Consider the following 23,222-nt stretch of genomic DNA (forward strand, 5'->3'; position numbering starts at 1 on the left):
ATTGATAGGAAGTCCCTCTCTATTGTAGGATATTGAGTTGAGTTTCTAGTCTTGTGTTATATGACCCTCATTGTGACATATGTAACATTAGACATTTGAATTCAATATCTACAAAAATGGATGGGGAATTATTTTAATTTGGCCCACGTGCCTCAATCTAGGTGCCTGATCATATCCTCTATATCTCACAATACCATAGGTCCTGCAATCTAGTGCTTTGTGGCCAAACTTTGAGAATGAGAAACAGTAAGCAAATAAATTATTTTGATACCTAGACATAAATGAAGATCTTTGATATCTTGAAGTTATTACTTGAAAGATCCATGTTGCTTTGTTTATTTTCAACACGTTCTTCATTGTTTCTTTTGGATTATTTGCACGGATCCATGTTCATTTGCATATTTTCAATGCCTACATTATTTTTTCTTGTGGATCCTTTCTCTTCATTCTAGTTCCTTGTACTTTTTTCCTTCTTGGAATTGTCTTGAGAGACTATGAAATGTACATACTTAGATTGGTTCATCCCTCGCTTTAAATAGTCAAGCGAGTTGTTATTGGATGCTATGGATGTTTGTTTAAGCCTCTTAGAGTGATCTTCATTTGATGAGCCTGGGGGTGCATTGTTCTTGGGTTCCTCACAATTGCCTTGATAATCGAGACATGTCTTAATAAGAGGAGACATTTTCATGCTAAGAATATGATCTAGGGATTCAGTGCCTTTATGGAACTTTAATTTGATCTTCTCTAATTATTCTCTAAATAGGACAACTTCATCTTCTAGTATTTCACATACTTTTTCCTTCTCATTTAGCTACTTGAACATAAATTCCTTTATCCTTTTTTCTTCTTCTCATTTGACTTTGAGAGAAATACTAGTGTCTTCACTTTGGTTTTTGTCTTAAAGTTGTTGCATTAGCTAACCTTCCTTCCTTTTGAGGATCGTTATTTCTCTTACTACACTTCTAAGTTTTCCCTCATAGTCTATTTGTTCTTCAAGTCCTTCAGCTTTAATGATGAGATATATTTCACCGCTTTTTTCATCACTTACACTTTCATTTATTTAACTATCAGTGCCTTGTTCTTTTAAACAGAAGTTTTTCTTATTACTAACTTGTTGTTCTTTTGATTCTTGGATTTGAATATTGGCTCATCATCACTGTAATTCATCTCGGCATAAGGACATTTAGATGCATATGGACTTATCCTTCCACATTCAAAGAATTTGGAAGGAAGATTACCTTTGAACTTGCCAAATCCTCTTTTCAACATTCAGAAAAATATGGATTCTTCTTCATTGGATATAGAATCTACTTGATCTTTTCGATTTTTATCTTCTTTGGTTAATTTGAATCCTACTTCTTTGACTCTCTATTTATCCTACCTTACAGTTAGCTCATATGTTGAGAGAGTTCCATCAGGCATATCCAATGTCATATTTTATACATATGATAGTTCTTCAAGAGCTGAGAATTTGGGATTAAATATTAATGGAATAGATCTCAAAACCTTTTGAACAAAGGAGTTATCTTTAACATCTTCAGTAATACCTACAATGGAGTTCACAATATTGTCTATTCAAAGAAGATATGAAGCAATATCCTCATCTTCCTCCATCTTCAAACTTTTGAATTAGACTCTCAAAGCTTGTAGCCTAACTTCTTTAACCTTTGCATCCTCTCCATAAAATTCTTTGAGCTTTTTCCACACCCTAGGAGCTAGATTTCACTACATTACTTTGACAAATTATGATTCCAGCAAGCCAGTTAAGATAACATGTTTATCTTCTGCATGAAATGTGTATATTTCCTTCTCTATTTCATCTCTTGGAATATTATTAAGAAATTTATATACTTTCTCCACAATTTCCCAAATTTCTGCACCTAAGGATATGATATATGTCTCCATTCTTATATTCCAAAATGCATAGTTGGACCTGTCAAACATCAGGGGCTTACCCACTTCTCTGGTCATGGAATTTTGCGCTTCAATTCAAACTTAAAATAGTTAACTATTCCTTAAGGTAACCTAGTCTGATTCCAGTTTTGGCCAAAAGGTTATAATGAGAGTGGGGGTTGAATTAGTGCGAGATCAATTTCACTATTTCACAATTTTTCATAAACAAACAATCACATAGTAAGAATCATAACCATAAGCACCATATCATCAATAAAATAATGAATCATCAAGATAACATAATATCAATAACATATCAAGAAGCCATCACATCATAAGAGACACAAGGTTTTATGTGGAAACCCATACGAGAGAGAACCACAAATATTATTCTTCTTTATCTTCAATTCATTGTATAGATTTGTAGGCTACAACCTACTAGAGGAAACCACCACCATGATATGCAAGTTAACACTTGTGGTAGATTATCACTTGATTGAGGCATCACCCTTGAAAGAATGCAAGCGACTGCTCGCTGTAGGCGATAACATTATTAAGGCACATACCTCAATGCTTAGTAGGCTCTAGCCTACTCTAGGATCCAAGCTAATTGAGGCTCTAACCTCGATGATGAGATAGATCCAACATGCTCTAGGGTCCAACCTAATTGAGTTTCCAACATCAGTGGATGCACCCACCTCCCTCTTCAACCCCTTATGGACCTATATTTCATATCATTTTCAAATTGGATTTACTATCATCATATATGGTTGTTAATCATAGAATCATAATTAAAAATAAAATCAAACACAACCTATAATCACTATCAATACCTCTCACTGCAAAATATCTCATGAGATGTAATCATTATCACTACAACACTTGCAGGATTTTCAAATCAATCCATTATCAATCATTGATCTAAATAGGAAAATTAGTTTTTTGGTGCTAAATTCCTCTTTAGAATATGTAAAAGTGCTTAAGGATTCATGAGGTTAATTGCAAGTTTAAACATGATTTTTTGAGTTTTTTCTGTAAATTGCATGTACAAATTAGCATAAAAAAATTACTGAATAATAGCATATAAAATACGTGAACATCACCAAAACAATATCACAATAGCGCATGATGAAGGACTTCACCCCGCTTGGGCTATGTCTCCTTCATCCAGCTTCCAATTTCTTATCCCTCTCTATTATGATCAAAAGTGTCAATACATGAGTTTAAAATACTCAGATGGCTCTAAAACCTATTTCAATGGCTCCAAAATGCCCAAAAATTCCTGTCTAACCTTTCTCTGCTCCTGATTTGGTCGAAAACTAAAGAAGTTATGACCTTCCCTAGTTTTGACACATATCGCTCCACAATTTCCCCAAAATTTGACATCGTCCTACAATTTCGCCCCGAGATTCGCTAACAAAGCGAAAAAAATCATGGGATTCTCGGTGAAATTGTTGGTCCGTTAATTTTCCCAATAACCCCACTAGCAGTTAAATTAAATGTCAACCACATGGACACATGCAATGGTTAACAATTTATGTTAACTGCTAGCAGTAAATATTAGTGGTTTGATGGTTTTTTTTCACATGGCAGGTTAACAGTGGTAGTTAAGCAGTGGTTAAGGTGGCAGTTTGCTGACATTTTATGTTGGCAATTAATCTGTTCACATGGGGACCACTGGCAGTTAATCGTTGGCAGTTCCTCCCCCCCCCGCCCCCCCCCCCCCCCCCCCCCCCCCCCAAATCTTTGTCAGTTAGACCATAATACCAAGGAATTTACATTATATAAAAAGGAACAAATGCATGGTGTAATGATTAAGGCTTGGCGTATTTACTTGCAGGTCATGGGTTCAACCCCCAGTGCCTCCGCTTGGACCTTCAAACGATTTTGGTGGCCCCAGGGTTTCCATGTGGTGGCCTCTAGCTAGGCCACATATCATCTTGTGGTTGGCCACCTTCCACCCAATAAAGATTCGCCAACACACCAAACGCCAACATGCCACTTCTCAACACACAATTCACCGGAGGTCAAACAATCACATGCACATTTACCCTTCCATGTACGCATGCCTATTCAACACCACATCACTAGTACAGACTCCTGACCGTGCTACCTGCATAATTTTTTTTTTTAATTCACCTGTTTAGGAATACGAACAGAACATGTTTCTCGGAGCATACAGAGTCTGTTTCGCATGAAATGAGCTACACCAGATTCAAGATGATGATAGATATGCATTTTTTTAGGGTCCACATTGATTCGACAACTTTTAATTTTGAGCAAATTTTTGAGCACCTAATCATTCCTCCCCATTAGAAGCCTTTTGGACCCTAAAAGATCACTTTCAGTTGTTCAGCAGGTGAGGGTACAATTCCCTCACCTTTCCAATTTCGATCCATTTGGCCTTGGAAGGAATTTTTTTATTTGAGCACCACACAAAGGTAATCCACATTCCCTCGTTTTGAAGACCATGTTCTTCTATCAAGAATGGTGTCTTGTTGTAGTTCATTATGGTATTGAAGAGAAAAATATTCAATGGAAGGAATTTGAACATTCCCTCCTTAATCTTCAATCAAAGGAGGCTCATACAAACTTAAATTTTCCACATTAACAACAACATAAATTTGCATATATGAAAGCAAATTCAACCTGAAGGCATTGTCACCAATCTTTTCCAGAATTCTGAATGGACCATATCTATTTGGTTTCATATTCTTACCTTCTCCTTAGAGCCTCTCTTTACTAATGTGAAGCCAAAATTCATCACCAACATGGAACTTGTGATCTGCACGATGCTTGTTGTGCGTTGATTTGTACTTTCCTTAGCTCTTTTACAACTGTTCTTAAACCCTTTCGTGTACCAATCAGATTTGTTCAATGAACCTTATTGCTTTGTCTATGTCACTACGACCATCAATAGTAACATCCTTTCCAAAAATGAAATCCAAAGGAGACTTAGGCAAGTATACCAAACATGCTTCAAATGGCGATGTTTGAGTTGAAGAGTGCTTGGAATGGTTGTAAGCACATTGAATGTAGTGCAAATGTTCATCCCACAACTTAGGATGCTTGTTCCAATACCCATAGAGAAGATGTTCACAGTTCTATTCACCACCTTGGTTTGACCATCTGTTTGCGGATGAAATGTTGTACTATTTTTCAATTTGGTGCCCATCAATCCCCACAAGCTTGACCAAAAATTCCCAACAAAGTGAGAATCTTGATCACTAACAATGGATATCGGAAATCCAAAATACACCCATACATTCTGAAAGAATAATTGAGCAGTTTTTTCAGCTGTATTTTTCTTTTTACATGGCATCAAAATACACATTTTTCTAGCCCTATCCACAACTACATACAAATAATCATGACCTCTTTTTGACGGTGGAAAACCTCCTACAAAATCCATAGAAACACTATTCCACAGTCATGAAGGTACCAGAAGTGGTGTGTACAATCCAAACTTCCTATTTCTAGGCTTACTAACTGCACATAATGGACATCCTTTAATAAAATTTGACACACTTTTAAGCATATGAGGCCAATAACAATACCTCTGTATATGTGCCACTGTCTTACCTACAGGGAAATGACCAGAAATAAGAGAGGTATGTGCCTCTCTTATGATGTTGTCTCCTTCTCCCTGTGAAATACAAAGCTTACCAAGATGGTACAACAAGTTATCATGCAAATGATAATCCAATTCCTCTTCATGGTTACCTTGACTCAAGCTTGCATAAACATCCTGAAAATCATTGTCTAATGCATAGTGCTCAATATAGCTTTCATGCAAAATAGAATTATGCTTGAGTAAAGTAGTTGCACTAATAATAGGCCTAGAAATCATATTGGAAACTTAATTGTAGAAAACTTTCTTATACCTTATTACCAAGTGGAATTGTTGAAGAAAACCCATCCATCAGAAGTTCCTTGATTGTTGCAACTTAGATTGAGATTGCAAGTATTGCAATGGTTGGTGATCAGTGTGAATGATTGTTTCCTTACCCATCAAGTAGTGTTTCCACTTTTTCACACTTTGCACCAATGCATACAATTCATTGTCATATGTAGGATAATTAATCACTACACCCAAATGAAAACATATAGGATTATCATGTTGCATGAGGACTGCACCCATGGAATAGTCACTAGCATTAGTTTGGGTCTCAAATGACTCTCTCAAGTCTAGAAGTGCAAGTACTGGGGTTGAACTGATCTTTTCCTTCAATGCATCAAAGGAATTTTGTTGTTTTCCTCCCCATTGAAAAACCTTTTTCACAATAGTCAATGCATGCAAGGGAGTTGTTGTATTAGAAAAGTTAGCAATGAATTTCCTTCAATATTGGGTTGCTCCCAAAAGACTTCTTACCTTAGTAATTGTCTTAGGCCTTGGCCAATTGAAAATGACATCAACCTTGGAGGGATATATTGTCAACTCACCTCCTCCAACAATATGACCCACGCAAACTAAAGAAGTTTTTCCAAACTCGCACTTTTGCATATTTAAATACAATTGTTCTTTCTTTAAGACATAAAGTACTTTTCTCACATGCATGACATGTCCATCACGAGATTTACTGAAAACTAGGATGTAATCTAAGTATACTATAACAAAATCATGAAGAAATGGCCCCAACACATCATTCATCACAACCATGAAGTTAGCAGGAGCATTACATAAACTAACTGGCATAACTAGCCATTCAAACAAACCTTGTTTTGTCTTGATTGTTGTCTTCCAAATGTCTCCTTCAACAATTCTGATTTGATGGTAGTCACTCGTTAAGTCCAACTTAGTAAAATACTTTACATCTTTCAATTGATGAAGTAAATCATCTATTATAGGCAGTGGGTAATGGTTCTTTATCATAATCATGTTCAATGCATGGAAGTCCACACGTATGTGCCATGTTCCATCCTTATTTGGCACCAAAACAATAGGTGACCCACATGGCGATGAACTTGGCCTGATGATCCCTTTATCCAACAACTCTTTGAATTTTCCTTTTAATTTCTACACTTTCCATCACTGACATCCTGTACATCCCAATGTTATGAAGAGGACTATGTTGTTGCAATTGTATCTCATGTTGGATTCCTCTCTTGGGACGGAATCATTTTGGTTCCTGAAACATCTCATCATATTGGTTAACAACATCAACCAATTCGGATTTCAATCTTGATCCACAACCTTGAAAAGCTTCATTATCAATATCATTCTTGGGTTTGATCATTAGAAGCACAAAAATCTTGCTAGAATTCACTAGTCTTTTCATCTGCCCCACATTAACAAGTGAAAGATTTAGTTTCTTGCTATGGTCTCTCACAATGTTTTCTACTCCATCTTTGAACAAATGGTATTTGTTTTCATATCTATGGAAGATATATTTTTTCTTCATAGAGATACGGGCTACCCAAAACTATACTACATATACATCTAATGGTACAACATCAAGTTCCACTACATCTATGAAATTTGCAGTAATGGCGAATTTCAGTATACACTCTATAGTTACTTATAATGTGGAATGGTTTCCAAGTTTAAACTTTGACAATGTTTTCAAAGATGAGATTGGCTTGACAGCCACTATAAAAAATGGTATCAATTTTGCTTTGTTTTGAGATTGCCCTTGTGTGAAAAAGTTCTACCCTCTTCTTTTCATTTGGAGTTTCATTGTGTAAATTTGAAGTACTAGTTCGAGCAATGGATTCTTCTCCTTTCATACCCATGGTTGTGATTTTAGTTTCATCACCCGATCAGATCCCAAAACCTATTCAGTGGTTGCAACTGTATTTTTTTTTCCCTTCTTGTTGAATTTCTTTGGTTTCATCTCATGATGAAGCTTCCAACAATGAGCTTCGTCATGACCCTCTTTGGAACAATACTTGCATGTTAATTTGTCTTCTTCCCTCTTAATATACGGATGCATTTTTCTTTCCTTTCCCTTTGAAACCCTTTTCTTTTCCTTTAAACCTAAATGGATTTTTACTACCCTCTTCTAGAGTATTTATCCCTCTTGCCTCAAGATGAGTGTCTTGCACACACACCTCATCTAGATTATTGGGATTAAACATAAGGATAATATGCCTAAGGTAACTATGTAAACTTCCTATATACTTCAACAACATGTCTTGTGATTGAAAATCTACACCTAACATTAGAGACCTTCTAAATTCTTGGGTGTAATCTTACACATTTTTACCTTTAAGTTGTTTGTAAAACTGTCTTTTAATTGCAGCATTGAAATCAGACCAAGAAATTGAGCTCTTACCATGTTTTTTATCTCTTCTTGTGCCTTGGATTCCCACCATACTAGTGTTGCACCATCCAGCCTCAAGGTAGCTAGCCGAATGTTTATGTCATCATCTTGAAGGTTTTGAATTCTACAATAGACCTGCAACTGACGAACCCAGTTTTCAAGCTTCTCTGCATTCACTTCACCATTATAAGTAGGCATTTCAAATTTAACATCAATTTTTAACAGGGGTGTTTTACCAATTCCTTTTGAGGTATGTTGATGAGTATGAGTAAGGGGTGTATTAGTGTAAGATGGTGAAGATGCCTGTGAAGATGAAGATGAAGATGATGGTGGAGAGGGTAGATGTTTACCTCCATTTCCATTAACTCCTCCTCCTAAAGAACCTTTTACCTTTGGAGGCTTGGAGCTTTCACCCTACAGTCTGGTATTCCTCTCTTCATAGAGGACTTTCACCATCTCTGTCATGTCCAAGAAAGCCTTCCTAAAAACCTTCACATCCTTCATCATATTTGTAGGATCTCCTTCATGTGACATGTCTATTGAAGCCTCAACTGCAATTTGAGGTAGAACTGGTGGTGGAGATTGTGGAAACCTTGCTCTCCTTCTCCTAGACCCAATTTCAGGAGCTTCAACTAGATTCCCTTCTCCTCTCCTGAGCTTCAACCTTGTAAGAATCACATTCACATGCAAACAATTAAATCCTCCTTATGCAAAGAAAACCAAGAGCTCTGATAGCAAACTTGATCTGAATGCGAAAATTAGTTTTGCTCTGCTAAATTCCTCTTCAAAATATGTAAAATTTCTTAAGGATTCATGAGGTTAATTGCATGTTTAAACATGAGGCTTTGAGTGCTTTTATGTAAATTGCAGGTAGAAATTAACATAAACAAATGACTGAGCAACAACATATAACATACATGAACATTACTAAAATGGTATCACAATAGCACATGATGAAGAAGTTCACCCCACCTGGGCTATGTCTCCTTCATCCAACTTCCAATGGCTTGACCCTCTCTATTATGCTCAAAAGTGTGAATACATTAGTTTACAATGCTCAAATAGCTCTAAAAGTTGTTCCAATGGCTCCACAATGCCAAAAAATGCATGTCTAGCCTCTTTTTGCTCCTGATTTGGTCAAAAACTAAAGAAGTTATGACCTTCCCTAGTTTTGACACTATTCACTCCACAATTTCCCCAAAACACAGCACCATCCTCCAGTTACGCCCCAAAATTTGCTAACAAAGTGAAATTTTTTTGGGATTCCAGGCAAAATTGTCGGTATCTTAATTTTCCCAATAACCCCATCGACAGTTAAATTAAATTTCAATCACGTGGACACATGCGGTGTTAACAATTTATGTTAATGGTTAACAGTAAATGTTAGCGGTTTGATGGTTTGTGTTCACATGGCAGGTTAACGACAATAGTTAAGCAATGGTTAAGCTGGCAGTTTGCTGGCATTTTATGTTGGTGGTTAAGTTGTTCACATGGAGACTGCTAGTGGTCGCCCCCCAACTCTCTACCGATTAGACCATAATACAAAAGCATTCACATTATATAACAAGGAACAAATGCATGGTGTAATGGTTAAGTCTCGGTAGTATTTGCTCAGAGGTCATGGTTTTGACCCTTGGCACCTCACTCGGACCTTCAAATGATTTTGGTGGCCCACGGGCTGTCATGTGGTAGCCTCTGGCTGGGCCACATTAGCAGTAGAAATTGTTGACGTTGACAACACATATTATCTTTGACAACACGTATTATTATTTTATTTAAGATGAGGACATAAACTCATAAAATTTGAAGATATTTGCTAAACATTTGATGTTAAAGTAAATCGACCATATAAATATCATGAATTTAAATATAAAAGAGGAAATTGTTTTTTATCAATTAAATAAATTTAAATAAATATTAAATTCAAATATTTTTTAAATTTAAAAAATAATAATTATATATAATATAATTAATTTATATAACAAATAATTAAACCACTAAATATTATATTAAATAATTGCAATTTAATTATCATTCATATTTCACCTTACGATAGTTTTAAAGAATAATTTCCACATAGCTTTGAAATGTCATCTACACTATCCAAATGTCATACATTTAATCAATTACTTATATTTATTCCGTAAGGCGTTTCCCTCTGAAATGAACTTCCCTAAAATCCATGTGTCATCTTGGTGTGCCGTTAGATTATGTGTTAGACGATTAGAAGATTGTTAATCGTTCAATCAAGGGAAGGTAGAAGATTGCAAACCCTTGCGTGAATGCTGCTAGATCGGAGCCTGAAAGATTTGCCTGGGGTACCCTTTTCGTCTTCTCCGCTCTTGCTTCCCTGTCGCAAGAGCTTGACATGGTTTTTTCGATGTCCTCCAATCTAGAGTAGATTGTGTCCTCAGCCGCTCCTAGAGCACAGCGCCTTCTTCAACCTGTGCCTGACTCCGGATTCGTAGGGGCGGGCATTAAATCTGCCCGGGAGAAGCTGCAGGGTTGGTTGGAGGGAGCTCATCGCGAAGCTCATGTAATCGGTGTATATGGTAAAGGTGGTGTGGGTAAGACATCCTTGCTCAAAATCATCTACAACATCTACAAGAAAGAGGTTAGTCGTTTCTTTGATCTCGTCATTTGGTTTACAGTTTGTGGGAACTTTGAAATTGAATAGTTGCAGGCTTCCATTGCGGAGGCTCTGAATATAAGTATGGAGGAAAATGATAATCCTGAGACGAAAAATATGAAATTGAGTGCATCTCTAGACAAAAAGAAATTGCTTCTTATATTGGACAACATTGGGAAGGAAATAGATCTTAGTGAAGTGGGCGTCAGAATTGGGGATAATACTGGTAGCAAACTCTTAGTCTCCAGCCGCAGCACACAAGTGATTGAAAAGATGGGAGCAAAGGATTACTCCCTGGAGATAGAACCCTTGTCCTCAGATGAAGGCTGGGACTTATTTAGAAAAGGAGCTTTTGAAAATGGACCTGAGAATGATATTGTAGAGGCTAGAGCGAGAGAAATTGCCTCGGATTGCAGAGGCTTGCCGTTGGCCATAAATGCAGTTGCTGGAGCGATGAGGTTTAAAAAGAATGAGTATGAGTGGAGCCATGCTTTAAATTCGATGAGAAAGAGAGATGCTTCCGTCCCAACAAATCTCAGGGCCATTGACGCAGAGCTTTATCAGGTGTTAAGATGGACTTGCAATGAATTGTCAGAATTCCATCTAAAGATTTTTTTTTTCTAAATTGTGCAACATTTCTGGAAGATAAAGAAATTTTTGTGGAGATGCTGGTGCAGATGTGGGAAGTGGAAGGCTTCCTCAACAAGCCAGCGACACCTTATTTTATGGATGTTGGGCGGCAATGCATTGATGAAATGGTAAGAAGGTGCTTGGTGGAGCGTGTGGAGTATATTGTTGATGATGACTATCATAGTGTCGAGTATTTAAAGATTCATGAAGTTTTTCGTGACATGGCAATTGACATAGGCCAAAAGGAGGGAACATGCTTATTTGCAGCAGGTCAATAGTTGCAGAGCTTTCCGATTGACAAAGTTTCCAGGGATTGCAGATGAATATCGGTGGGCTATAATGCTATTCATGATCTGCCAAATGATTTGAGATGTTCAGAATTGAGGAGTTTTGTTTTAGCCTCCAATATTCGTTTGGAAAAGATTCCAGAAGAATTGTTCAACAATACCCTGTCTCTTCAAGTTTTGGATTTTTCATCCACTCCAATAAAAGGATTGCCAACCTTGAAGCAACTTCAATAGCTTTAGTTTCTCAACTTGTCTAACTGCTCCAAGCTTGCTGATTTTCCTGACAGCCTCTGTAGTATCCTGTCACTTAAAGGTTTGGATTTGTCATACACTCCAATAAAATCATTGCCTGAGAACTTTTGTAATCTATCTAGTCTTCAAGTTTTGAATCTTAATTCTTGTATAGAATTGGATGCACTGTCGAATAAAATAGGAGGTCTTCAGAATCTAAAGCATCTCAAGCTGGATGCATGCTTTAGTCTCAAGAAGATTCCGGAAAATCTTTCTCAGCTCACTTCCTCTCATTTTGCCATTAATGGAGTCTACTTGTGCAATGAGTGTGGAAGATCTCTCAAAGCTCTCCAGTCTCATGGAGCTGACAACGGTGGTGAAATCAGAAACTGCACTGGGTATAATGGATGAGATGAGAAGCTTAACATTAGAATGTGACAATGATGCTGATGCAGGTGCAGATAGAGATGGTGTAGCCCCTGAGCGTGGTATTCTCCAAAACATAGGGAATATGAAGAAATTGCAGGATTTTCATCTCATTAATTATCAGCAGGAAACTCTACCCAACAGTATTTGTAAGTTACAAAATATCAGAGTGTTACTTTTGCACTCATGTTACCAATTGGAGGCTCTTCCTACCTTGGAGGAGACCAAAAGTGAAACTACAGGTGAGTCTGCCTTGGAGGAGACCAAAAGTGAAACTGCAGGTAAGTCTTTTCCCATGTTAGAAAAATTAGTTTTAAGAAACTTGCTCAAGTTAAAATCCCTAGTTGCAGGGTCATCTGGTGAGTGGAATGAAGGAACAATGTCCCGACTTCAATTATTGGTAATTATCAATTGTCCATCATTGCAAAGGTTTCCAAAGGGAATGAAGCTGCCTAAATTAAAAGAACTACAAATTACTATGTGCAATCAGTTGATGGAGTTGGACATTGGCAGTGGCAGTTATCCAATGTTAGAGTCTTTAACATTGGATGAACTAAACAAGTTAGAGAATATAGCTGGATCTGATGGGTGGAATGAAAGTACATTATCTAAACTCCAAATCATGGAATTCATCGATTGCCCTTTGTTGTTGTTATTAAAGAGTTAGAATGCCCTGAATGCAGAAGGTTGTTTTGTGCTCAATGTGGTGTGCCATGGCATGTGGGTTTGGATTGCTCTGACCTGGAGAAATTGTCTATTCCCGAGAGAGACAAAGATGATTTGTTGCTCTTAAAGCTCGCCAAAAAAAAAGATTGGCGACTGTGTGGAAAATGTGGACAAATTGTTGAGAAAACATCTGGATGCTGTCACATGATTTGCAGGTCAGTAAACTGGTAAAATGCATTTTGTTGGATTTTTTTTTTGATAATACCATATTCATCTTTGATAAAGATAACTGGTTCCAATCTAAAAATTAGATTTTCTAATGATAGCTGTAGGTTATGATATCTTTATTGTGTTCATATGGATGCCTAAGTATTTTTAGTTGAAAAGCAAAGCTACATACTAATTGTCCATGGCTTAACAAAGATGTTTCTTCAAATGTATCTAGGTTAGGGCCATGAACTCCAGTGCAAAAATGAGAACTACAAGCGTAGCAGCAAGGCAACCTCACATGGAAGAGAACTTGAGAAGGTATTTTGCCAATAATGTGTCAGGGTGTTAGAGCGAGACAGATCAAAATTAAAGAAAATTTCCTTTGATTTGCATGATCTCATGTATAAGTAACAAAACAAACTAAGTTTTTTTTATCATAACTTATAAGGGTGTCTAACCAGCTTCATAGCAGGTTAAACAGTAAACAGCTTACTTAGTTACCTGATATAACCAAACAACATTTGCAGCTATCAAATAAAACCTAGTATATCATAAGAAAATCATCTAAATACAATCATACCTTCTTGATCTCGTGTGGGGCAGGAAGTTCAGGAGCTAAATCTTCTCTCTCAGCAGGATCATATCCAACTGCTTCATCATCATCTGTAAATACTTCTTCGTGCTCCCAATCATCTCCTGCAAGTTAATTGACCATTCTCAGAGAAAAGCAAGCACTATTTAGTATTGAGTAGTTAGGTATAGTCTATAGTTGGGCCCCAAAAATTTTTAGGAGATAGAAATGCATCACAATGTGATGTTGAATTCTTGTCTGTGAAAAGAATATGTATACATAGTTTTTAGAATAAACTTACTCGAGAACTATACCCTACTTTTATGTTGAGCCATTTTAGTTTATATTTGTATTAATCATAATACCTCTGGCGTAGCTTGTGTCAAACCGTTATACTTGTTTCCAATGATCCATAACAAATTACAAATTACAGATCCTAAACAAAGATATTCAATTGGTACAAATGATGTGCAGGCATTGCAAAGTTCCATCTTCCAAATGGCTGTTTGATTATTTTTCCAAACAAAAGTATCTTATGCACTGCAGTGTCCACCTTCATAAGAGCAGATAAATAATTCCAATTTGCAATCACAAAGGATGATCCAGTTTTATGTTGCCTTCCCATGTCATGACTGGCTGCTTTATCATCCCCAAGAATTTTTAGCAGATGGCAATGCATCTCAATGTGCTCTGGAAATCTTGTCTGTGGAACGAATATGCATACATAGTTTTTAGACTAGATCAAGAACCTACTACAAAACAATACCCTACTTTTACGTTGAATCATTTTAGTTTACACACGCATTAATCATAATAACTATGGTGTAGCTTGTGTCAAACTCTTATACATGTTTCCATCTTCCAAATGGCTATTTGATTATTTAATTCCAAACAAAAGTATCTTATGAACTGCAATGTCCATCATCACAAAAGCACATACAGTAAATCATAGCTGTAGGTTATGATATCTTTACTGTGTGCATATGGATGCCTAAGTATTTTCAGTTGAAAAGCAAATCTACATACTAATTCTCCATGGCTTAACAAAGATGTTTCTTCAAATGTATCTAGATTATGGAAACCTAGTATTTGAAAACTACTTAACTAAAATCTTTCCCTCACCTTTGGTGAAACTGTCATTGAAATTTACTGTTCAATACTGGAAAACTAAGAGGCATTGCTTGGTTATTTAAACCACAAGGAGAACTGACACATATGGTGGAAATGTGGATCAAAGTAGAAGAATGATACACTGCCTTGCAAATGCTTTCAGCATTAACTACTTGTGCGCTGATTAATTCTTTAAAGTTTCTACAGTTTTTCAGCTCAGAGTTCATGTTTTCTCTGTTTTACCAATTTTTTTAGCTTTGGGCTTTTGAAAAGTTGCACCTCCGGATCTATGTTTGCTCATTACCAATCCATTAGCTTTGTTACTAATTTCTGTAAGTAGATGCTAACTTTTGTCACCTGTTACAACTGAGATCTACCTCTAAGCCACAGGCCAAAGTGGCCCATCTTTTTCTTTTCTACGTTAATATAAGCTGGGGTTTTGATGATTGTAATAACTTTTGTTTCTCTTATGTGGGACATTTTGTGTAGGAGTTCAAACGGTGTATATAAATAGAAAGATGCAAAAAGTGACAGTCACGGGATATGTGAAGCCGAACATGGTACTGAAGAAAGTGAAACGCACTGGGAAGCGTACATAATTGTGGCCATACGTGCCATACATCTCGGTTACCCAACCTTTCTCTACTCAGAATTATGACAAGAAAGCCCCTGCTGGGTTTGTGAGGAAAGAGAGCTTCAACACTAGTTCTGTCTCCAACAGCCAAGATGATCAGTACGCTACTAACATGTTTAGTGAAGAATTTCTGCTATTCTCTTGTAATCTATAGGCCCCCAAAGCTCCTCATAGATGAGAATATTTGCAGGATGTTAATATTGTTGTAAGTTTGTAGTAGATGTGGAATGACTAACTTTTGTGCTGCTTCTCATCTTCAACAACAAGAGTTTCTGTGGTGAATGAAGGGCTTACATCTTGTAAGTAGAATCCATGTCCTGCCTTGTGAAGCAGCTCTCCACTGTGATAGCGATCTTTGTAATGTTTCTGGTAAATCCTTTAGAATGCTATTTCATTCTGTAATATGATGGGATTCACTCTACAAGATTAGGGGATTCACTCTACAGAGTCCATGTCATGCCTTGTGAATCAGCTCTCCACTTATGTTTATTTTCTCTGTAATGACCCTAGTTAATCCTATAGAATGAGATTTCATTCTGTGATATGATGGGATTTCACTCTACAAGATTGGTTTCAGTTTTACTTGTATTGTGGTATATGAAATTTCTTAGTTTTACTTGTAATAGGATGGGATTTCATTCTGTAATATGATGGGATTTCCCTTTGCAATATTAGCTACTAAATTTTACTTGTATGGAAAGATTACTACTTTCTTTGTTCAATATTTTATTTTAATTTTATTCATTTCAGTCTATTATATTATATTTTATTATAATTTTGTTCATTTCAGTCTATGATATTTTATGATATTTTATTCAATTCTATCACATTTTTTTTTGAAATTATAAAAGTAAAGGCAGCTCCCTGTTTTTTGAAGTTAGAAATTATAAAAGCAAGGCAGCTTCCCTTTTCTGTCATTAAAGGTATCTTTTGATGCAGAATAAATATACCATTTTTAAATATTTAAAATTCAAAAATATTATTTAAATGCTCAATTATCACCAAGTTTCTTGACTTTAAACTTTTATATGGCCACAAGTGTCATCCAGCTCATGGATCCACATTAATAAAGTGGATATAGTTAAGACATGTATATGGTATATGATTTCATATTGATAAAGTATTTCCAGTTAATAGACGAGTATAATTTGAATTTAAAGTGGGTGTTTTTCCATTTTCAAATAGGTATGTAGATACAGAACAATATGCACGGAGATACAACGTTCTTTTATGATAAAGTAAATTTAATTGGAACAACTTTTACTTTGGGATTTTATATTTTTTAATCCTTTATCACATAATATCATAATTATAATTATGAAAAATTAATTCAATTTCAACCTTTACTTTCTCACCCACCACATATGTCCAAAATGATTATATATTTTCAATCTCAACCTCTCCTTAGCAACTTTTTGCATATGTCCAAAACTGTTCATCAACTTTTTGCATAGGTCAAAAAAGGTTTGAGATGATCAAATCAATTTCAACTTTCTTTCAAAGTTATGCTTATTTTTAAAATGCCTTTACTATTAAGATGTCCAATTGTCAATTTGCAGATTGGGTTGTTTTGGTCATTCCTATGAATCTTTATATTTTATCATTTCAATTATATTATTATTAATTATTATTTTAATTATATTATTATTATTATTATTATTATTATTATTATTATTAATTTTTAAATAAAAATAGTTAAAAAAATTAATTATACATCACAAATTTAATTGTATTTTATTAAACAAAAAAGGTTTGACATGATCAAATCAATTTCAACTTTCTTTCAAAGTCATGCTTATTTTTAAAATGCCTTTACTATTAAGATGTCCAATTGTCAATTTGCAGATTGGGTTGTTTTGGTCATTCCTATGAATCTTTATATTTTATCATTTCAATTATATTATTATTATTATTATTATTAATTTTTAAATAAAAATAGTTAAAAAATTAATTATACATCACAAATTTAATTGTATTTTATTAAACATCACATATGAATACAATAAGTATTGGTTTAAGAATATTATATTTTGACTTTCTAATCGCACTATACAATTATGGCTTTCAATGTAGTATCATTCTATATATGTATATTATTCTTTATAAAATATAATAATAATATCATGGTTTGTAATGGAATTAACTTTTTAATAGCAATATATCAACATGTTTTCTAATATTATGTTTTGACTTTCTAAATGCAATATACAATTATGGTTTTCAATGAAATATATTGGCACTGGATAGTCATGGTGGTTATTGCCTTGGTCACTAGCAAGCTTTGTATATGCTTGGCCATCTATAGAGGTTTCTTGATTTTGGGTAATTAATTTAACCTCTTGATTTTGGGTAATTAACTTACTCTAAAATGAAATAAGACATTCAATGTGTTCTTTGTAATATAGATATAAACAAAATATCTAAAGAAAAGTAATTGCACAATGATCCAGTCCAAGAAAACAAGGTTTTTGACAAACCAATTAACTCTTCTATAAAAATTCAACAATTCCAATTTAATAATCCTATCGGCCTCTCTTTGTACCTTTTGGGACAATTGCTAGTTTACTTGTTTAGACTTTTTGGTTGAAAAATGGTAAAATATAATTTTATATTTTTATTTATTTATTTAAAGCTTAATATCCAAAATTTTATGATATTTGAAAATAATTTTACTTATTTATAATTTTGGTGTAATTCTAATGGGGTGATTTTTTTGTTTGTTTAGATTAAATTTGAATGATATGAGTTTTATTACATTGTAATGTTTCATTTTTGCGAAGGCTTCTTATTTCAACTTAAGGTGGATGAGGATCTGTTGATTTTTTTTATTTTTTTTTAATTGAGGGCATAGATTGAGAGAATATGCTCAGCATAAGTTTGTTAGGTTGCATTGACTTTTAATAAATTTAAAAATATATATTTGTGTCACGCTTCCCTGACCACCAATTTCCTAGGGATTTGAGATTATTCCAATTCTAATAAGTTCCTCATTATTATTTATAACATTCATTACGCCGTAAGGCGTTTCCCTTTGAAATGAACTTCCCTAAAATCCACGTGTCATCCCTATGTGCCGTTAGATTATGTGTTAGACGATTAGAAGATTGTTAATCGTTCGATCAAGGGAAGGTAGTTGAGTGGTTGCAACTGTTCACGATTTTTGAAACAGTTGCAAACCCTCGCTTGAATGCTGCTAGATCGGAGCCTGAATGGAGCCTGAAAGATTTGCCTGGGGTACCCTTTTCGTCTTCTCTGCTCTTGCTTCCCGTGCTGCCCTAACAGACCTCTGAAACGGGCTCCATCCATCAAATCTCTGGGGCAAATTTCATCCATGGCTTTCTTGAATGTAGAAATGAGATCCGGATCAAATAAGGTCAGAGATGAATCGTCTGACGACGACTGCTGTGTCCAAATGGTTTTTGTGATTGAATCTACAGGAGTCGAGGGCGAATCCGCCCCAGAGGAAGAAAAGCTGTTGAGAAATCCATTGCCGTTGTCGAAATTTTTCTTCAGATTCGTGTTGGGTGTTGTTGAAGACGCCTGCGAATTTTCGTCTGCAATTTTTACGCTGGGGTAACCTTGTGCCTTTGACTGGACCCATTCCACAGTTTGGAGCTCTTTTGCATCAGAAAAATGATGCTTTTGTTGGTAATCTAGGTCTTTGTGGTCACCCACTGACAAATTTATGTTCAATTCCTTCAACACTCTCGGATCCTCCAAAAATCAGCTCACCTTCAGCAATTGCAGCCATGCCTGTTATCAACAAGGGAAAAGGTCTAAGTAAAGGCACCATAGCTGCCATTGTAGTTGGCGATTTTGCAGGGATAAGCCTCCTTTGCGTAGTTTTTATGTACCGTTACTCGGGAACAAGAAGAAAGAAGGAGTCAGAGGATGGGCCTAATACCAGGAATATTCAGTTGGACGACAATGGAGATTGTTCTTCCAGTTTGGGTAGAGTTGGATGGCTCTGCCTTAAAAAAGTTGATGAGAGCTCAGATGGAAGTGTCTCGGACAATGGAGATCAACATCAAGGAGCTTTTGTGACATTAAATGGAGATCTTGACATGGAATTAGATAAGCTACTCAGAGCCTCTGCATATATATTGGGTGCCAGTGGTTATACTATATTGTATAAGGCAGTTCTGGAAGATGGGCTAACTTTTGCAGAAAGGCGACTTGGTGATGGTGGTTTGGAAAGGTACAAGGATTTTGAAGCAAAAGCTAAAGCAATCAGTAGGGTTAAACATCCCAACATTGTTCGCCTCTGAGCTTTCTATTGGGGTATAGAGGAAAAACTGCTGGTTTATGACTACATTCCACATGGAAGCTTGGCAAATGCCTATTATGGTGGGTTCTCTTGTTCTCTTTTTTCCATTTCATGTATATCTGCAGGAAATCTCGTTCAATTCATTTCTGCATGGTTGTTTTTTATTTTTTTTACAAAGATAGCCCTTCAATCACTTGCATATTATGAGTTTCTTATGGATTCCACAATCTCCCCTGTTTAGCTACTGTTGGTAATCACAAGCCTGCATATTATGAGTTCCTTATGGATTCCACACTTTTCCCCTGTTTAGCTATTGCTGGTAACCACTAGATATTCAATGACATTTGATCCCGAGACCTCCTTGATATATGCCTGTGGATGTGCCATTAATATTTTGTTAGCTGCATGTCTTGTATATCTTTACTAGTGGCGCTTCCTATCCTTCTCATTCTGATATCTGTTGGTTTTACCAGAACAAACATCGGGAACCACCGTTACTTTTGTGATAATAGATGGTTGGACAGTCACGGTAGCATCTGTAGGTGATTCTCGCTGCATTCTTGAATCGCCTGGAGGGTTGGTTTCTCTTTTAACTGCTGATCACAGGCTTGAGGCCAATCTTGAAGAGTAAGATTCTTGCCATGATGCAGAACAAACCATGACCCTTTGTGCTATACGAGTGTCTGTATTCCTTTGGTCGGTTGATTGTGGAAACCAGTCTTTGTTTAGCCAGTTTATTGTTTCAAGCTCTTGATTTGTATTGATATATGATACTGTAGGAGAGAGCGCATAATGGCCAGTGGTGGTGAGATTGGTAGATTGAATACTGTTGGTGGAGCCGAGGTAGGAATCTGCACAATCTTTTATGGGATATAAAGACATAAATCCTTGCTTTTCCATGTGATGCACTAAAATAAAAACTGGTTGTAGAGAATATTGTAGAATGCATCTTGTTGCAAGTCTGTCATGCTAATAATTGAGTATTTCACATTGCAGGCTGGGCTCAGAATATACGGTGCAGACAGTATGAGGATTGTTTGCTTGTGCTGTCTGTCAAACTGACATCACACCTATTGAGGGCATTTATATGCATGCTGGCCTTCAGATAAGGATTTTGCAGCATGGGGTCAAAACTTTGTAGATGACAAGCATCGTCTTTTACACATCATAGATCCTACTCTTTGACCAGAGGTTGAAGGAAGGGAAGAAATCTCAGTGTCTGTGGGGATTGCATTGAATTGTGCTTCTGCTTCCCCTCAAAAGAGACCATCAATGATGGAGGTATTGCATTTTCTAGAAAAAATGCCATCATCCACAACCGATTAACCAATTCTTTCTTCCTATGTAGCATCCTTGCTTTGACATAAGTTGGACAGAGATGAGGACTTACACCCACATTCAATATTCAAAAGCTCTACTTAGACATTGACATAACTCATATAGACATCTCTATGATTGGGACTCAACAACAGACAAACTCTGCTGTCAACTCAGCTGCTTATGAAATGGCCAGAGTCTTCTTAAAAATTTCAATATTTCTACAGTTGAGGATTGTAGCAAAGCTCAGGGATCAAACTTAACTCCATGCTTATGAGGCATCCGCATTCTCACAGTTTACTTGCAGCTCATTCTCAGTTTTAATGGGAAGGTGATATATGGTGTATTATTGTTGTAGTGGCAGGGGATGGATTTTATCCATTTACTGGAGGAAAAAAATACCTGGTCACAATGTGTCTGTTTGATTTAGACTGGTAATTTTTTGTTTCAATAGCTATCGAATGCTGGAGGAAGGCTTATCATTGCAACTGATGGTGTTTGGGATGCATTGAGCTCTGAGAAGGCTGCAAATTGTTGCCGAGGCTTGCCAGCAGAACTTGTTGCAAAACAAATTGTTAAGGTACAAATACTGTTGACAAGGATAAGCGATCAATGTCACCATCTTTAAGTTTATTTTCTATCATAGCCTAACCATTTTAGCTGTAGGAGGCTTTGATGATAAGAGGACTTAGGGACAACACTACATGCATTGTAGTGGATTTGATCCCACCTAAGAAATCTGCACCACCAGCTCCAGTTAAGAAGGAAGGCAAATTTAAGAATTTTTTCAGAAGGAAATCCACTGATTCATCGTCTAAGTCAGTTGAAAAGCAGCAAAATATAGACATTTTCCAGGAAATCTTTGAGGAGGGGTCAACAATGCTTGCTGAAAGGTAGATAGCCATTTCTAGCTTAGCATCCTTGCAATAGATTATGTTTTGTAAACACAGACCTATCATTTATAAAATCTCTTAGATTTTTAGCCAATCTTGCTTTAAATTATAAAAAATTGTGAAATATTGGCCAATCTTTTGTTAAAATATTAGACCTTATAAATAATAGGAAAATATTTTCTACTAAAATATAATTTACTCATTTTCCACACTAGGGAAAATATGCCTACATGCCTACTTTTCATCATCTAATAGGTTTTTATGATGCACTCCTGCAAATCTATTTGTTTGTTTTGATCCCTTTTACAACAAAGGTCATGTATGTGTTAATCTAACCTCCACTTCCCTCAATCTTGGGAGATATTAATGTGTGCACTCTCACTTCATGAATATCAACTCTAGTAATTAAATTACATCCATATCCTTGAGAGCTTGTCTTATCCATGTTGATGTAATTAGATGTAGCTTTAAACCTATTTATTTAAGGAGAAGCACCATTAGGAAATTTTAGGAAGCTTCTCTCAAGAGTAGTAAGTTCCCACAAATTCTTTTTTGTATTATTTTCGAATAAGAATTGATGTTTATCTTCTTTTTTTATTTAGTGACCTTATCTTCTTTAGCACATCTCTAAACATACTTAACTACTCTCTAAAATATCTTAATATGTTGTTAACAGGAAATCTATGTAGGATTCTTTATAAAAGTTGTTACTACACTTTTCCCAAGCTACCTTATCCTGTTCATTAGCAAGCATCTCTTTTGTAACATTGAGTCATTTGTGGACATTAAAAGCATTTTCCTCTGTCTTTCTTTCTTTGATATTAAGTTTTTTCTACTGATTGGAGATCATATTACATGATGCATGATTAACAAATGCTTCTTATTTGTACGAAAAATAGACTGGAGATATAAAAGATTTAAGACACATGATAAATTAAGAGTTTGGTTTTATTTATCTACATCACAATATCACGCATATGAAAATTATTTCACCATTTGAAAAACTTATCATTTCTTTATCCACTCACTATATGAGTTCCATTGGGAATGTAGAGCCTTACAACGATAACATATTAGTGCAATTTTCAAAATTTCATATAATCTACTAATTATCAACACTAAACTCTTTATAAATGAAGTTGAAACACTAAAAAACGGTGCTTGCCGTTTAATTTAAAAGAGAATTATCATGGTA

General features: G+C 35.7%; 1 protein-coding gene and 1 pseudogene across 1 annotated transcript; both read left to right on the forward strand.

Moving 5' to 3' along the window:
- Nucleotides 1-10,438: 10,438 nt before the first annotated feature.
- On the forward strand, nucleotides 10,439-11,693 carry LOC149158335 (disease resistance protein RPS5-like). Its single transcript, XM_089433952.1, has 4 exons — nucleotides 10,439-10,474; nucleotides 10,558-10,770; nucleotides 10,840-11,349; nucleotides 11,463-11,693. Exons 1-4 carry the CDS (start codon nucleotides 10,439-10,441, stop codon nucleotides 11,691-11,693), a joined length of 990 nt encoding a protein of 329 aa, XP_089290078.1.
- An 8,578-nt stretch (nucleotides 11,694-20,271) lies between these two features.
- LOC149158336 (putative protein phosphatase 2C 3) lies at nucleotides 20,272-22,031 on the forward strand (annotated as a pseudogene).
- Nucleotides 22,032-23,222: the final 1,191 nt, after the last annotated feature.

Source organism: Pinus tabuliformis, chromosome 5_2 (genome assembly GCF_031772625.1).
Source record: "Pinus tabuliformis cultivar Carrire ecotype Pingquan chromosome 5_2, CPIR1, whole genome shotgun sequence".
Lineage (NCBI taxonomy): Eukaryota > Viridiplantae > Streptophyta > Pinopsida > Pinales > Pinaceae > Pinus > Pinus tabuliformis.

Coding starts and splice junctions, on each gene's coding strand:
- LOC149158335 (XM_089433952.1), top strand. CDS start 10,439: ATGCTGCTAGATCGGAGCCTGAAAGATTTGCCTGGG. Junction 10,475..10,557: donor GCCTGAAAGATTTGCCTGGG/GTACCCTTTTCG, acceptor AATCTAGAGTAG/ATTGTGTCCTCAGCCGCTCC. Junction 10,771..10,839: donor ACAACATCTACAAGAAAGAG/GTTAGTCGTTTC, acceptor GAATAGTTGCAG/GCTTCCATTGCGGAGGCTCT.